The sequence below is a fragment of the Salvelinus alpinus genome, chromosome 3 (genome assembly GCF_045679555.1).
Source record: "Salvelinus alpinus chromosome 3, SLU_Salpinus.1, whole genome shotgun sequence".
Taxonomy (NCBI): Eukaryota; Metazoa; Chordata; class Actinopteri; order Salmoniformes; family Salmonidae; genus Salvelinus; species Salvelinus alpinus.
The window spans coordinates 79435517-79450623 of NC_092088.1; the positions used below are offsets into that span (position 1 = coordinate 79435517).

At 43.6% G+C, this 15107-nt stretch overlaps 1 protein-coding gene across 1 annotated transcript; it reads left to right on the forward strand.

Annotated features, from left to right (window-relative positions):
* Positions 1 to 2819: 2819 nt before the first annotated feature.
* Positions 2820 to 10310, forward strand: LOC139571409 (delta-like protein D). The gene is made up of 11 exons (XM_071394253.1): positions 2820 to 3370; positions 3496 to 3786; positions 5241 to 5301; positions 5399 to 5656; positions 7093 to 7153; positions 7273 to 7403; positions 7690 to 7859; positions 8062 to 8278; positions 8398 to 9229; positions 9342 to 9468; positions 9596 to 10310. Exons 1-11 carry the CDS (start codon positions 3317 to 3319, stop codon positions 9599 to 9601), a joined length of 2208 nt encoding a protein of 735 aa, XP_071250354.1. The 5' UTR covers positions 2820 to 3316; the 3' UTR covers positions 9602 to 10310.
* The last annotated feature ends 4797 nt before the right edge of the window (positions 10311 to 15107 follow it).

Below are 15107 nucleotides of genomic sequence, written 5' to 3' on the forward strand. Positions count from 1 at the left end.
AACTCCAGTCCAGTTATATCACTGAGGGAAACGATGGCCTGCATGTCTATTTGGCAAAGCAAAAAGTTAGACATGTACGTTATGTTCACTGGTGTCTGTTTTTTTAAAACATGTATTTATTATTTACAACTAATAACATATTTATTCAACACAGTTATAACAGCAGGTCATAATATTGATGACTTTGAATATTGATCCAAATGAACAATTGCGCATACCGCGGTAGGCTACTTAAAATTAGGTAGAATTTTAGTGAATGGTAACGTAGGCTATACGCCTGAGTTGCTATCTATCTGGTCGTTATGGTGTGATGTTCACAGTGTTTATGTTCCCACGAGCAATCTATCCAAAAAACTTACATTTTGGCTTCCCTAACCATATGGTCAGCATCATACCGTTGCAGTCTCTTTAACATGCTTCCAGTCCAATTTGGATGAAGATTGTGCAATATGTACAGAACCGCAGAGACATGCAGTTGAGGTTGGGGGGGAAACGCCATTTGGTGTGGAGCAGATGGTTGGCTTGGGAGGCTGTCCGCGTCTAAAGGCGTGTCGTGCCCTTCAGATAAAATCCCCAAGGGCTTCCCCTTGTATTCAAAATCAATGAAAATTAAAGCGCAAAGAAAAGATGAATAGTCAGACCTCGAGTCTCTCTTTTGTTCAATGGAGCTACTGGTGGGCAGGAGTTAAAGTACAACAGCCCCTTATAGAAACACTTAAGTTAAACAGTCTCCCCATAGTCCACCTTCTGAATGAAGGGGGAGTTCGAAGAATAAGCTTTATGCTTGATTTAGCCAAGACAGAATCTCGAGGCATACATTTTGTTTGAAAATAATACGTGTAATGATCATGATTCTGAAGGATTTCACCATGCCTTTCAGTTATGCTTTGCTGCCATAATCGATAAATGAATGCCACGTCAATAAAATAAATGCCTGATAGTGCAGCGTAGGCCTGCCTATATGTTGATAGAAGGGTTGGGAGAAGAGGTGATCGCGTAAACCTCAAGCACGCGGAATTACGTACAGAGCAAAAACCTGCAAAACTGTAGAGGCACATCCTTAGGATTACTGCATTGAGTGTATTGAAGAATCAACTGGTTAAATACAACACGGATCTTCGAATACATATGGCCATTGTGGTTGTTCCACTGGATATCATAAGGTGAACTTTCCAATTTGTAAGTCGCTCTGGATAAGAGCGTCTGCTAAATGACTTAAATGTAAATGTAAACACATGCATAATGGTATTAGTCATAGTGTTGAAATGTTCTCTCTCAGCCTTTTCCTTTGGGTACAAAGGTAGGCACCTATTCCAGATCTTTATTTGGAAGTGTCATATCTTGACCATTATAATGATTCTAAACATAAAAACATCACTCAGACATTACATCGGCTACACACAATGTCTTAGTAAACCCAAGAGTAGACTAAAACACACGAGGAAAACGTTGCGTAAATGCGCATGGGATCAATGCTTTTCTTGTTTTGGAACGCCGCTCAAAAATTCACGTTGCTGCCACCCGCCAAAAATTGAAATTCCGTTTCAATTAGCGTCCTAATTAAGACCACCCGACCCACCCTCACACACACACACACACACACACACACACACACACAGTTTAAGTGTCACCAGAGAGGCAGAGTAATCAGCTTAGAACCACCAGTACAAATGATGTCCTCTCTCACAGGACACAAATATGTTTCTAAAAGTTTCACCAATGAAAAAGATTGGACAGTTTACCAAATGTTATAGGCTAGTTTAAAAAATCTCTGTTGTTGGTTAATATTGAAATAACCAAACAACTGTTGACTTTTTTCTGGAATAGCAAACTACGCGTTTTTCTTTAAACTGAGGACATTGTTGTAGGGACGGCAGCGTGCGCCGAGGGGAGCTCTTTCTCCCTAGTACATTGTGGAGAGAGCAGGTGCTGCTGCCTGAATTACCATACAGCTGAGAGCAACAAAGAACAAACTTATTCTTTCCCTGGCCCGCACAATAACAAAGTGCCTTAATGACAGCCATGCGAACGACCCACCAGCTCAGTTTTTACTGCCCAGCATACAAGAATGTAAAATGTTAAATCTATACATATATGCCTAAAGTCAACACAATATTTACAGTTGTAAAAAGAAAAAATACAAGAAAAAAAGCATCCACTTGACCTGTTGATGTGTAAAGTTGTCAAAACTCATAATTAACAAAAGAAAGTATATGTTTTTGTAAATTTCATTGAATTATATCAAGATAATATCCTTTGGTTTTTGGCAAGATTTTCCAAGAGCTATGTGAAAACCTATTTATAAGTTATTGATTTTCCATTTTGATTCAATTTAAATTCATGTTGACCATTAGTTTTATATTGTGATTAAATACATGAATTGTTGTTTAAAAAAATGAAATAACAAGTTAAGTTTAGGAATAAAGGGTGATGTTGTAAAGCTAAAGAATGAAAAATAGTCTTACATTGGAGTACGCGTGGAAGATGTAGGCCTATTTGGAGCGTACCGTAGCCTACATGGGTTTTACAATGCGGATATGTTATGTGATGTAATTTGAGGTTTATATCAGAGAGAGATGTAAAGGATTCTTGAGGTGAAAATTTTGTTGGAATCTAAATGAGAATGTTTTGTTTTGTGCCATGGGGAAGGGTTGTACATTTTACGGCTCAATGACCATTTGGCGATATTTTGAGAGGGAGGTTTTGAAAAGTGTTCCTTTGTGACAGCTCGAGACAGATTGGGGAGTAGACTAGCTCATTTACATCTCATTACCGTAGCAGCGCAGTCTGTATATAACTGGCGGCAGGCTGGCTGGGACGTCAGACACACGCATAGTTACATAGGGCGAAGATCTGAGAAAGCCTTGGGGAAGTGTTTGGATTGTTTTGGATCAGTACATTTTTTTTATCATTGTCAATCAAGGGGAAATAAACAAAACACAAGCAGCCTTAAAACTGGGTTGTCTCATTTGCACCCTCAAGTCTGAAGCTGTGCAAAACTGCAATATCTAATAACTGGATCGGTATTAACACCTTGGCACGGAATTTCGAGTTCATTCCCCATTTTTTCGTTGGGATTTTTCGTCACCGGCACCACTGCTGAGGATTACATTGTATTGTAAACTTTGTTCATGAAGTCACACTGAGAAGCATCGAGATAAACTCCAGTTCCATTCAAGACGTCTGAAGACCGTACGGATTTTTAAGTGGGACTTTTGATTACGGAAAATAACTTTCGATGATTTTCTGAGCTGGGTTAAACATCAATTGCCCTGGCTCGTGGACATTTTACTATTTATTGAATATCCTCAGCACAATGGGACGCCAGTCGCTTGTGATAGCTGTCATCCTTTGTGTCTTGATATGCCAGGTATTGCGAATTTGACTCTCTTTTGAATTGATTTGTAATTTAAGTGTATTCATTAGTCATGTGTAGGCTACATATCAAAAACATAATAGAATACAACCTTCATGTTTTAATTGTGTTTTTTACAGGGGTTTTGTTCAGGGGTTTTCGAGTTGAAGTTGCAAGAGTTTCTCAACAAGAAAGGCGTGACAGGCAATACAAACTGCTGCAAAGGAGCCTCTGGGATTCAGCAGTGTGAATGCAAAACGTTTTTTAGAATCTGCTTGAAGCATTATCAAGTTAATGTATCACCGGAACCCCCTTGTACCTATGGTGGTGCGATGACTCCTGTCCTCGGATCAAACTCCTTCCAAGTGCCGGAAACAACTGCAGAAGCATTCGCCAACCCTATTCCGTTTTCTTTTGGATTCACGTGGCCGGTGAGTATTTAAACACAGCTTTGTCAAATTATACAATCTTGGTCAGCATGCTCAAGGTTCACCACTTATGGGGCTTTGACAATGTCATTAACGGTCATAGTGAGATGTAGCATATCCCGGGACAGGAGGGGGACTAAGGCACGTTAAACAAATGCTATCAGGGTGGGAAACTTCACATCCTCATAGTTGGAGTATAATTGGCATCTCTGCATGAAACTTCGAGTAAATGGGGAAGTGGTGGAATTAAGTTTGAAGCCTAAAGGTGGCACACCTCTATCAGGCCCAACAGAAGCCTAACGGTGGCTCACCTCTATCAGGCCCAACAGAAGCCTAACGGTGGCTCACCTCTATCAGGCCCAACAGAAGCCTAACGGTGGCTCACCTCTATCAGGCCAAACAGAAGCCTAACGGTGGCTCACCTCTATCAGGCCTAACAGAAGCCTAACGGTGGCTCACCTCTATCAGGCCTAACAGAAGCCTAACGGTGGCTCACCTCTATCAGGCCTAACAGAAGCCTAACGGTGGCTCACCTCTATCAGGCCTAACAGAAGCCTAACGGTGGCTCACCTCTATCAGGCCAAACAGAAGCCTAACGGTGGCTCACCTCTATCAGGCCCAACAGAAGCCTAACGGTGGCTCACCTCTATCAGGCCCAACAGAAGCCTAACGGTGGCTCACCTCTATCAGGCCCAACAGAAGCCTAACGGTGGCTCACCTCTATCAGGCCCAACAGAAGCCTAACGGTGGCTCACCTCTATCAGGCCCAACAGAAGCCTAACGGTGGCTCACCTCTATCAGGCCCAACAGAAGCCTAACGGTGGCTCACCTCTATCAGGCCCAACAGAAGCCTAACGGTGGCTCACCTCTATCAGGCCCAACAGAAGCCTAACGGTGGCTCACCTCTATCAGGCCCAACAGAAGCCTAACGGTGGCTCACCTCTATCAGGCCCAACAGAAGCCTAACGGTGGCTCACCTCTATCAGGCCCAACAGAAGCCTAACGGTGGCTCACCTCTATCAGGCCCAACAGAAGCCTAACGGTGGCTCACCTCTATCAGGCCTAACAGAAGCCTAACGGTGGCTCACCTCTATCAGGCCTAACAGAAGCCTAACGGTGGCTCACCTCTATCAGGCCTAACAGAAGCCTAACGGTGGCTCACCTCTATCAGGCCTAACAGAAGCCTAACAGTGGCTCACCTCTATCAGGCCCAACAGAAGCCTAACGGTGGCTCACCTCTATCAGGCCTAACAGAAGCCTAACGGTGGCTCACCTCTATCAGGCCTAACAGAAGCCTAACGGTGGCTCACCTCTATCAGGCCTAACAGAAGCCTAACGGTGGCTCACCTCTATCAGACCTAACAGCCCAATGTTTATGGCCTGTGGGGCCTCAGCACCTTCTAACCCTTTGGCACAGTTGTTCATTATTATAATTGTTTCTTCTTTTTTTTCAACAGGGGACATTCTCTCTCATCATTGAGGCCCTACACACGGATTCTGACGATGATCTTTCAACAGGTAAATTCGATACAGAGCCACAGGTCACCAAACAAAACTATTCATTGTAAATATTTATCGGGATATATGTACTAATTCCTGTATTCACAATTTTCAGATAACCCTGAAGGTCTGATCAGTCTCTTCACCACTCAGAAGCATCTGACAGTAGGCGATGAGTGGTCCTCTGATTTACAGACTAGTGGAAGAACAGAGCTGAAGTACTCCTACCGATTTGTTTGTGATGAGCATTACTACGGGGAGGGTTGTTCTGTTTTCTGCCGTCCACGAGATGATGCCTTCGGTCACTTCACCTGCGGGGACCGTGGCGAGATCATCTGCAACTCAGGATGGAAGGGAACCTACTGCACAGAACGTAAGTAGGCTGCATCCTCCTTACTTCTGCTTTGCCCATACTAACTTTTGTTGTTCCGTTTTTCTTTTACAAAAGTATGAATGTGGTTAATTTGCAGTCATTAGTCAGAATAAATCATGCGTTATTACCAAATAGTTTCACTTATCAAAAATGTGGGTTGCACTGTTTAGGCAAATTTAAATAAGAGAAGTTTGCCGAATATTCACACGCAAGCCATAGATTAAATGTAATGCCTGATTGGCTACTTGGCAGTGCACTTGGCGTTGATTGGCTTAGTGAGGTATTGTTGGAAGCGGGCAGCTGCTGAGTGAGAGTAGACAATGGACCAGCTGTCCTGCACTGGCACAATGTACACCAGCTGTCCTACACTGGCACCACGTACACCAGCTGTCCTGCACTGGCACCACGTACACCAGCTGTCCTGCATTGGCACCACGTACACCAGCTGTCCTGCACTGGCACCACGTACACCAGCTGTCCTGCATTGGCACCACGTACACCAGCTGTCCACATTGTATCTGCACAGACTCAGGGACATTAAGGGGAGGGGCTGTATAAGCAGAAAGAAAAAAGGGATTACTGACCCATGGTTATGGTTAACCCTAACCCTTCTGTCCCATTGTTATGGTTAACTCTAACCCTTCTGTCCCATTGTTATGGTTAACTCTAACCCTTCTGTCCCATTGTTATGGTTAACCCTAACCCTTCTGTCCCATAGTTATGGTTAACCCTAACCCTTCTGACCCATAGTTATGGTTAACCCTAACCCTTCTGTCCCATAGTTATGGTTAACTCTAACCCTTCTGACCCATAGTTATGGTTAACCCTAACCCTTCTGTCCCATAGTTATGGTTAACTCTAACCCTTCTGTCCCATTGTTATGGTTAACCCTAACCCTTCTGTCCCATGGTTATGGTTAACCCTAACCTTTCTGTCCCATAGTTATGGTTAACCCTAACCCTTCTGACCCATAGTTATGGTTAACCCTAACCCTTCTGACCCATAGTTATGGTTAACCCTAACCCTTCTAACCCATAGTTATGGTTAACCCTAACCCTTCTGACCCATAGTTATGGTTAACCCTAACCCTTCTGACCCATAGTTATGGTTAACCCTAACCCTTCTGACCCATAGTTATGGTTAACCCTAACCCTTCTGACCCATAGTTATGGTTAACCCTAACCCTTCTGACCCATAGTTAGCCGAAAAAGAAGCCTTTGTATAGGCAGCAACTGTGTTAAGCAGAATGTTGGTCCCCCTGGTGACAAGTGGAGCATATTTTCTAGGTAACGGCTAATGGGGCCACCAGCCCACTGAAATTAATGAACCAGTGTTTACTGAAAGGGCCCATCTGAAAGTAAGCTCTGCTGGTATAAACACATGTTCCAATGAGTTAGATTCCCGTGATTCACTTGTGATGGTCTATCTCATTGCAGCAATCTGTCTTCCTGGTTGTGGCGAGGAGCACGGGTTCTGTGACAAGCCTGGTGAATGCAAGTAAGTCCCAGTGATTTGTCCATCTTCTGTCTGGGTTAAACACCAGTCAACAGGATCACCGTTTGGTATAGTTTCATATATGCTAGATATCTAACCATGAGCATTGTGTGTGGTTACAGGTGTAGAGTTGGCTTCAGTGGGCGTTACTGTGATGACTGCATCCGCTATCCAGGGTGTCTTCATGGCACCTGCCAGCAGCCGTGGCAGTGTAGCTGCCTGGAGGGGTGGGGTGGCCTTTTCTGCAACCAAGGTGAGTTCTGTTTATCTCCCATATGCAACTGACTAGTGCTCATCTGTCCTTCTCCACCAGATCCAGACTGTGCTGGTGTTGAGATGACATACAGTATCCCCACTGTGTTCTCTAAGCCACCATGCCAATCATACAGTATCCCCACTATGTTATCTAAGCCACCATACCAATCAGGTTCAGAGAATAGGGCACATCTTGGCCTTAAAACAAGTCATAAAAACATCCTCGATATCACTGTACATTAACTCTCAGAAGACTAATCCACATGTGCCATTGTCTGTTTCAGATCTCAACTACTGCACACACCACAAGCCCTGCATGAATGGAGCCACTTGTACCAATACTGGCCAGGGTAGTTACACCTGCTCCTGTAAACCCGGCTTCACTGGGGCCAGCTGTGAGATTGAGGTTAATGAATGTTCCGACAACCCCTGCCAAAATGGGGGAAGCTGCACTGTAAGTATTTTTTTTTGAGCTGCCCCTCATTAGTTACATTAGAAATGATTTCTCAGTGATGTAGTGTCACATAGTGTGTGTGGTGCTGTCATGCTAGAGCTGGCAGGCATTCCTCATGGTGAATGTAGCATAACAAATTAATAACAAGTCATTAAGGAGTTGTAACTTTTGCTTAGCAAGTGCTTTGTCTCGCCTCTGACAGGATTTAGAAAACACATACACATGTGCCTGCCCCCCAGGCTTCTATGGCAACAGCTGTGAGCTCAGTGCCATGACCTGTGCCGATGGGCCTTGCTTTAACGGCGGACGCTGTGCTGACAACCCAGAGGGAGGATACTACTGCCAGTGTCCTCTCGGCTATGCCGGATTCAACTGTGAGAAGAAGATCGACCACTGCACCTCCAACCCATGCTCCAACGGTAAGCTGAAACAAAGTTCTCTAGTTCTGTGTTTACCAGTTTAACCTTTCTATTCAAAGTCTGAGGACATGAATGAATACTGGAACAGATGGTTTAACATGACTTTTTAATGTCTCCAGGTGCCCAGTGTATGGACCTAGTGAACTCCTACATGTGCCAGTGCCCTGAGGGCTTCTCCGGAGCCAACTGCGAGGACAACATTGACGAGTGCGCCAACTACCCCTGCCAGAATGGTGGCACGTGCTTGGATGGCATGAATGATTACACCTGCACCTGCCCACCTGGATACACCGGCAAGAACTGCAGCTCGACCATCAGAAAATGTGAGCACAATCCCTGCCACAACGGAGCCACCTGCCACGAGAGGAATAATCGCTATGTGTGCGCCTGTGTGCCAGGCTACGGCGGCCATAACTGCCAGTTCCTCCTGCCGGAGCACCCCCAGGGACAACCCGGGGTGGAAGGAGCTGGTAAGAGATACTCTGATGAAGAGGACCAAGGCACATTCCCCTGGACAGCAGTGTGTGCTGGGATTATCCTGGCGCTGCTGCTGCTGGTGGCCTGTGCCGTGCTGATGGTTTACATCCGGGTCAAGGTGCAGCAGAGGAGTCAGCAGGGAGACACCCACAGTGAGAGTGAGACCATGAACAACCTGGCCAACAACTGTCAACGGCCTGACAAGGACCTATCTGTCAGCGTGATCGGCACGACAGGGGTCAAGAACACCAATAAGAAAGTGGACTTTCACTCGGACAATGCTGGAGGAGAGCAGAATGGCTACAAGTCCCGATGCTCGTCAACGGATTATAATCTGGTGCATGAGCTGAAGCCAGAAGATGTGTTGAAAGAGGACCAAGAAAAGAGTGAAGCAAAGTGTTCCGAATCAAATTGTTCTGAATCTTTTTGTTCCGACAGTGAGTTTGAAGAGAAACACAGAAAACGTTTAAAGAGGTGAATATCTACACATTTAGATATAAATGATGTGCCACATATGGGAGTAGTCATGCTTGTGTCTGAAGAGTGGATGTTGATGTTAATGTATTTATTTTTCTTGTGTTCTCAGTGACGCCTCAGAAAATAAACGTCCAGAGGAGTCGATGTGCAACGAAGCATCGATTTGCAAAAACACAAAGTACCAGTCAGTCTACGTCATATCAGACGAGAAAGATGAATGTATCATTGCAACTGAGGTGAGTTGATTTTCCTCTTTTTCACTGCTGATGAAATCTCTTTGCAGTTTGCATATTTACTTTTCACTGGTTTGCGAATAGCCAAATACTCTGAAACTAAAGCATCTTTGCCTCTTGTCTTCCCCAGGTGTAACACCACAGCTGAGGTGTAGCTCGTCTTCTCTACAGGAGGTTTTACTCCGGTGAATGCTGCTCAAACCCAGGGGAAGGTTTCCCTTCGTGTGACTGCTGCTGTGAGACTAAGACATTGACAGTGATATTCAGAATGAGCTGGTTCTCAACTGAAGTAAGCACAGTGGCTGCAGATAAAGGATGTTGGACCACACTGGTCCGTGCTCTCACAATTTATGTTTCCCAGGAACGTGCGTAATATGGATTTGTTGCACTGCCTGTGAGAACAGTTGTACCTCATTGCACTATGGAGGGTTGCTTTTTAATATGTATTTAAACATACACATTTGAGTTAATTACTGTGTATAATGAGTATGCACTGACTGCAGTGTATATTTGTAAAGCCTTTGAGGCAGTCTTCTGAATTAGTTTTAAGATGGGAAAATACTGCCTTTAAATTTGTAAACATACTGTTGTTTTTTTTCAAAGATGTATTCTTTTAATTTAATTGTGTTATGTGTTCCATTTGTTTGTGAATTTGTAGATATCATTTTGATATAATTTATGTCTAATGTATATAAGGCAGTTCAGGTCAATGTGACTTTGTTTTCCAACAAAAATGTATTTAAGAAGCATTGTACAGAAGCTATTGGAATTGTTTTATCACTGTTGCCCATTAAGAAAATCAACTAAATATTTTTGAAAAATAAATAATGTATGAAATAATAGCATATACAGTGGGGAGAACAAGTATTTGATACACTGCCGATTTTGCAGGTTTTCCTACTTACAAAGCATGTAGAGGTCTGTAATTTTTATCATAGGTACACTTCAACTGTGAGAGACGAAATCTAAAACAAAAATCCAGAAAATCACATTGTATGATTTTTAAGTAATTAATTTGCATTTTATTACATGACATAAGTATTTGATCACCTACCAACCAGTAAGAATTCCGGCTCTCACAGACCTGTTAGTTTTTCTTTAAGAAGCCCTCCTGTTCTCCACTCATTACCTGTATTAACTGCACCTGTTTGAACCCGTTACCTGTATAAAAGACACCTGTCCACACACTCAATCAAACAGACTCCAACCTCTCCACAATGGCCAAGACCAGAGAGCTGTGTAAGGACATCAGGGATAAAATTGTAGACCTGCACAAGGCTGGGATGGGCTACAGGACAATAGGCAAGCAGCTTGGTGAGAAGGCAACAACTGTTGGCGCAATTATTAGAAAATGGAAGAAGTTCAAGATGACGATTCAATCACCCTCAGTCTGTGGCTCCATGCAAGATCTCACCTCGTGGGGCATCAATGAACATGAGGAAGGTGAGGGATCAGCCCAGAACTACACGGCAGGACCTGGTCAATGACCTGAAGAGAGCTGGGACCACAGTCTCAAAGAAAACCATTAGTAACACACTACGCCATCATGGATTAAAATCCTGCAGCGCATGCAAGGTCCCCCTGCTCAAGCCAGCGCATGTCCAGGCCCGTCTGAAGTTTGCCAATGACCATCTGGATGATCCAGAGGAGGAATAGGAGAAGGTCGTGTGGTCTGATGAGACAAAAATAGAGCTTTTTGGTCTAAACTCCACTCGCCGTGTTTGGAGGAAGAAGGATGATGAGTACAACCCCAAGAACCCATCCCAACCGTGAAGCATGGAGGTGGAAACATCATTCTTTGGGGATGCTTTTCTGCAAAGGGGTCAGGACGAATGCACCGTATTGAGGGGAGGATGGATGGGGCCATGTATCGCAAGATCTTGGCCAACAACCTCCTTCCCTCAGTAAGAGCATTGAAGATGGGTCGTGGCTGGGTCTTCCAGCATGACAACGAAACGAAACACACAGCCAGGGCAACTAAGGAGTGGCTCCGTAAGAAGCATCTCAAGGTCCTGGAGTGGCCTAGCCAGTCTCCAGACCTGAACCCAATAGAAAATCTTTGGAGGGAGCCGAAAGTCCGTATTGCCCAGCGACAGCCCCGAAACCTGAAGGATCTGGAGAAGGTCTGTATGGAGGAGTGGGCCAAAATCCCTGCTGCAGTGTGTGCAAACATGGTCAAGAACTACAGGAAACGTATGAGCTCTGTAATTGCAAACAAAGGTTTCTGTACCAAATATTAAGTTCTGCTTTTCTGATGTATCAAATACTTATGTCATGCAATAAAATGCAAATTAATTATTTAAAAATCACACAATGTGATTTTCTGGATTTTTGTTTTAGATTCCGTCTCTCACAGTTGAAGTGTACCTATGATAAAAATTACAGACCTCTACATGCTTTGTAAGTAGGAAAACCTGCAAAATCGGCAGTGTATCAAATACTTGTTCTCCCCACTGTAAGTGTCTTTGTGATTATCCACCTACATAACATGTCATGCAAAACATCCAACATCGAATATTAGAGTGATTTCTCTTTGACATAAATGCATGCGATGTTTCACCCTAAGTTCTGTATGTAGTCTTACTGCAAACTGTGAGTATTCTTGGCCTGATGCAACTGTTTCCCTGAGGAAACTCACTAACTGACACAAAGGCACAAACGGTAATCACAAATTACTACCCTCATCTTGATGGCAATTTATTTTTAGGAAGAAAGAACCTTCTGACAAAAAAAGAAACCACCCCTGGAAAATGATCTGGTCAGTGTTTTCTAACTTTTTTTAAACCTTCTTCAATGTCATTTAGTAAGGCCTACAAGCAACTTGCACTTCGTACTCATCAAAGACTAATTTGGTCCTTAAAGAGAATCCAAAACCAGCACGACAAATGGTTAGAAACCTATATGAAAGCAGGAAAAACAAACATCATTACAATATGTACTGTACGAATGTCTTCATTCATAATCACTCTTTGAAGCATTGAGTAAGAAGTGGACAGCTGAAATCTACACTGAATAACACATTGACCTGCAGCTGTTGATGGAGAGACACCCCATTCCAGAGTTGGGGTGCATGAGGCAAATGCATTATACTGTACCACTGTAGAAGCACAACAGAGCCAAGCATCCAGAATTGTTATATTAATGTTCATAGAACGCTGATCCAGAGTTGTCATGTTTATGTTCATAAACTCAGCAAAAAAAGAAATGTCCCTTTTTCAGGACCTTGTTTTTCAAAGATAATTCTTAAAAATCCAATTAACTTCACAGATCTGCATTGTAAAGGGTTTAAACACTGTTTCCCATACTTGTTCAATGAACCATAAACAATTAATGAACATGCACCTGTGGAACGGTCGTTAAGACACTAACAGCTTACAGACGGTAGGCAATTAAGGTCACAGGTATGAAAACATAGGACACTAAAGAGGCCTTTCTACTAACTCTGAAAAACACCAAAAGAAAGATTCCCAGGGTCCCTGCTCGTCTGTGTGAATGTGCCTTAGGCATGCTGCAAGGAGGCATGAGGACTGCAGATGTGGCCAGGGCAATAAATTGCAATGTCCGTACTGTGAGACGCCTAAGACAGCACAACAGGGAGACAGGACGGACAGCTGATCGTCCTCGCAGTGGCAGACCACATGTAACAACACCTGCACAGAATCGGTACATCCGAACATTACACCTGCGGGACAGGTACAGGATGGCAACAACAACTGCTCGAGTTACACCAGGAACGCACAATCCCTCCATCAGTGCTCAGACTGTCCGCAACAGGCTGAGAGAGGCTGGACTGAGGGCTTGTAGGCCTGTTGTAAGGCAGGTCCTCACCAGACATCACCGGCAACAACGTCGCCTATGGGCACAAACCGACTGTCGCTGGACCAGACAGGACTGGCAAAAAGTGCTCTTCACTGACGAGTTGCAGTTTTGTCTCACCAGGGGTGATGGTCGGATTCGCGTTTATCGTCAAAGGAATGAGCGTTACACCGAGGCCTGTACTCTGGAGCGGGGGATCGATTTGGAGGTGAAGGTTCCGTCATGGTCTGGGGCGGTGTGTCACAGCATCATCGGACTGAGCTTGTTGTCATTGCAGGCAATTTTAACACTGCGTTACAGGGAAGACATCCTCTTCCCTCATGTGGTACCCTTCCTGCAGGCTCATCCTGACATGACCCTCTCGCATGACAATTCCACCAGCCATACTGCTCGTTCTGTGCGTGATTTCCAGCAAGACAGGAATGTCAGTGTTCTGCCATGGCCAGCGAAGAGCCCGGATCTCAATCCCATTGAGCACGTCTGGGACCTGTTGGATCGGAGGGTGAGGGCTAGGGCCATTCCCCCCAGAAATGTCCGGGAACTTGCAGGTGCCTTGGTGCTAGAATGGGGTAACATCTCACAGCAAGAACTGGCAAATCTGGTGCAGTCCATGAGGAGGAGATGCACTGCAGTACTTAATGCAGCTGGTGGCCACACGAGATACTGACTGTTACTTTTGATTTTGCCCCCCCCCCCCCCCTTTGTTCAGGGAAACATTATTCCATTTCTGTTAGTCACATGTCTGTGGAACCTGTTCAGTTTATATCTCAGTTTTAGAATCTTGTTATGTTCATATCAGTTTTAGAATCTTGTTATGTTCATACAAATATTTACACATGTTAAGTTTGCTGAAAATAAACGCAGTTGACAGTGAGAGGACGTTTTTTTGTTGTTGCTGAGTTTAGAATGCTGATCCATATTATGTTTATGTTCATAGAATGCTGATCCAGAGTTGTCATGTTTATGTTCATAGAATGCTGATCCAGAGTTGTCATGTTTATGTTCATAGAATGCTGAGCCAGATCATGTTAATGTTTGCTCCGTTTTCTATTTGATAAATAGCATCCATCTGTAAAAATGCTACAGTAAGATACCTTAGAAATGTATCAGTTAGCTGATATATTGTTAAAACTTTTTTATGTTCTTATTTACATAACTATTTATCCGTGTTTACTATAAAGATTAATTATTTTAGAAAAAATGTGCTCCTCTAGTTTGCCATCTGAACAAAGATTTGACTTCAGCAGGGGTATGTATATAGGTTTCATATTCAGACCAGAAGTGGCAGGGGTATATAGGGGTAGTTGAATGTGTACTATCAGGTTGCTCACTGAAATGATAAACAGGCTCTTGAATCAAACAGCTGTGAGCAACTTTAATCATGGATGAGGAAAGTCAACCTAGTGTTCTGACCATGCTAATGATGTGGCATAGCAAATATTAATCGACCAGACCTGCCTTATACACCTGCTATTTTTATCAGGTTATTGGTAATGTATGATAATCCGTCTTTTTGACAACTCACTTTATAGTCCATGTTGTCTCCTTTTTTTACATAAAAAAGGGATGTTGCTGTCTTGAATGAGGTCCAAATGAGAGAAAGAAGGACAATTGCAGCAGTTAAACTTCTAAGAACAATAATGAAAGTGTAAATATTACACTATACTCTTCCCTGGAATATGCTTTAAAATACTAAATGGAGTGTCTTCTTTGTGCTTTATAAATGTAAGATAAAGTCTCCTTAGCCTTGGTAAAAAGTTCCAGCCACTTCCATGTGCCCTTTTTGTTTTCAACTGAAATTAACTTTGTTTTACAGCCAGCCAGAG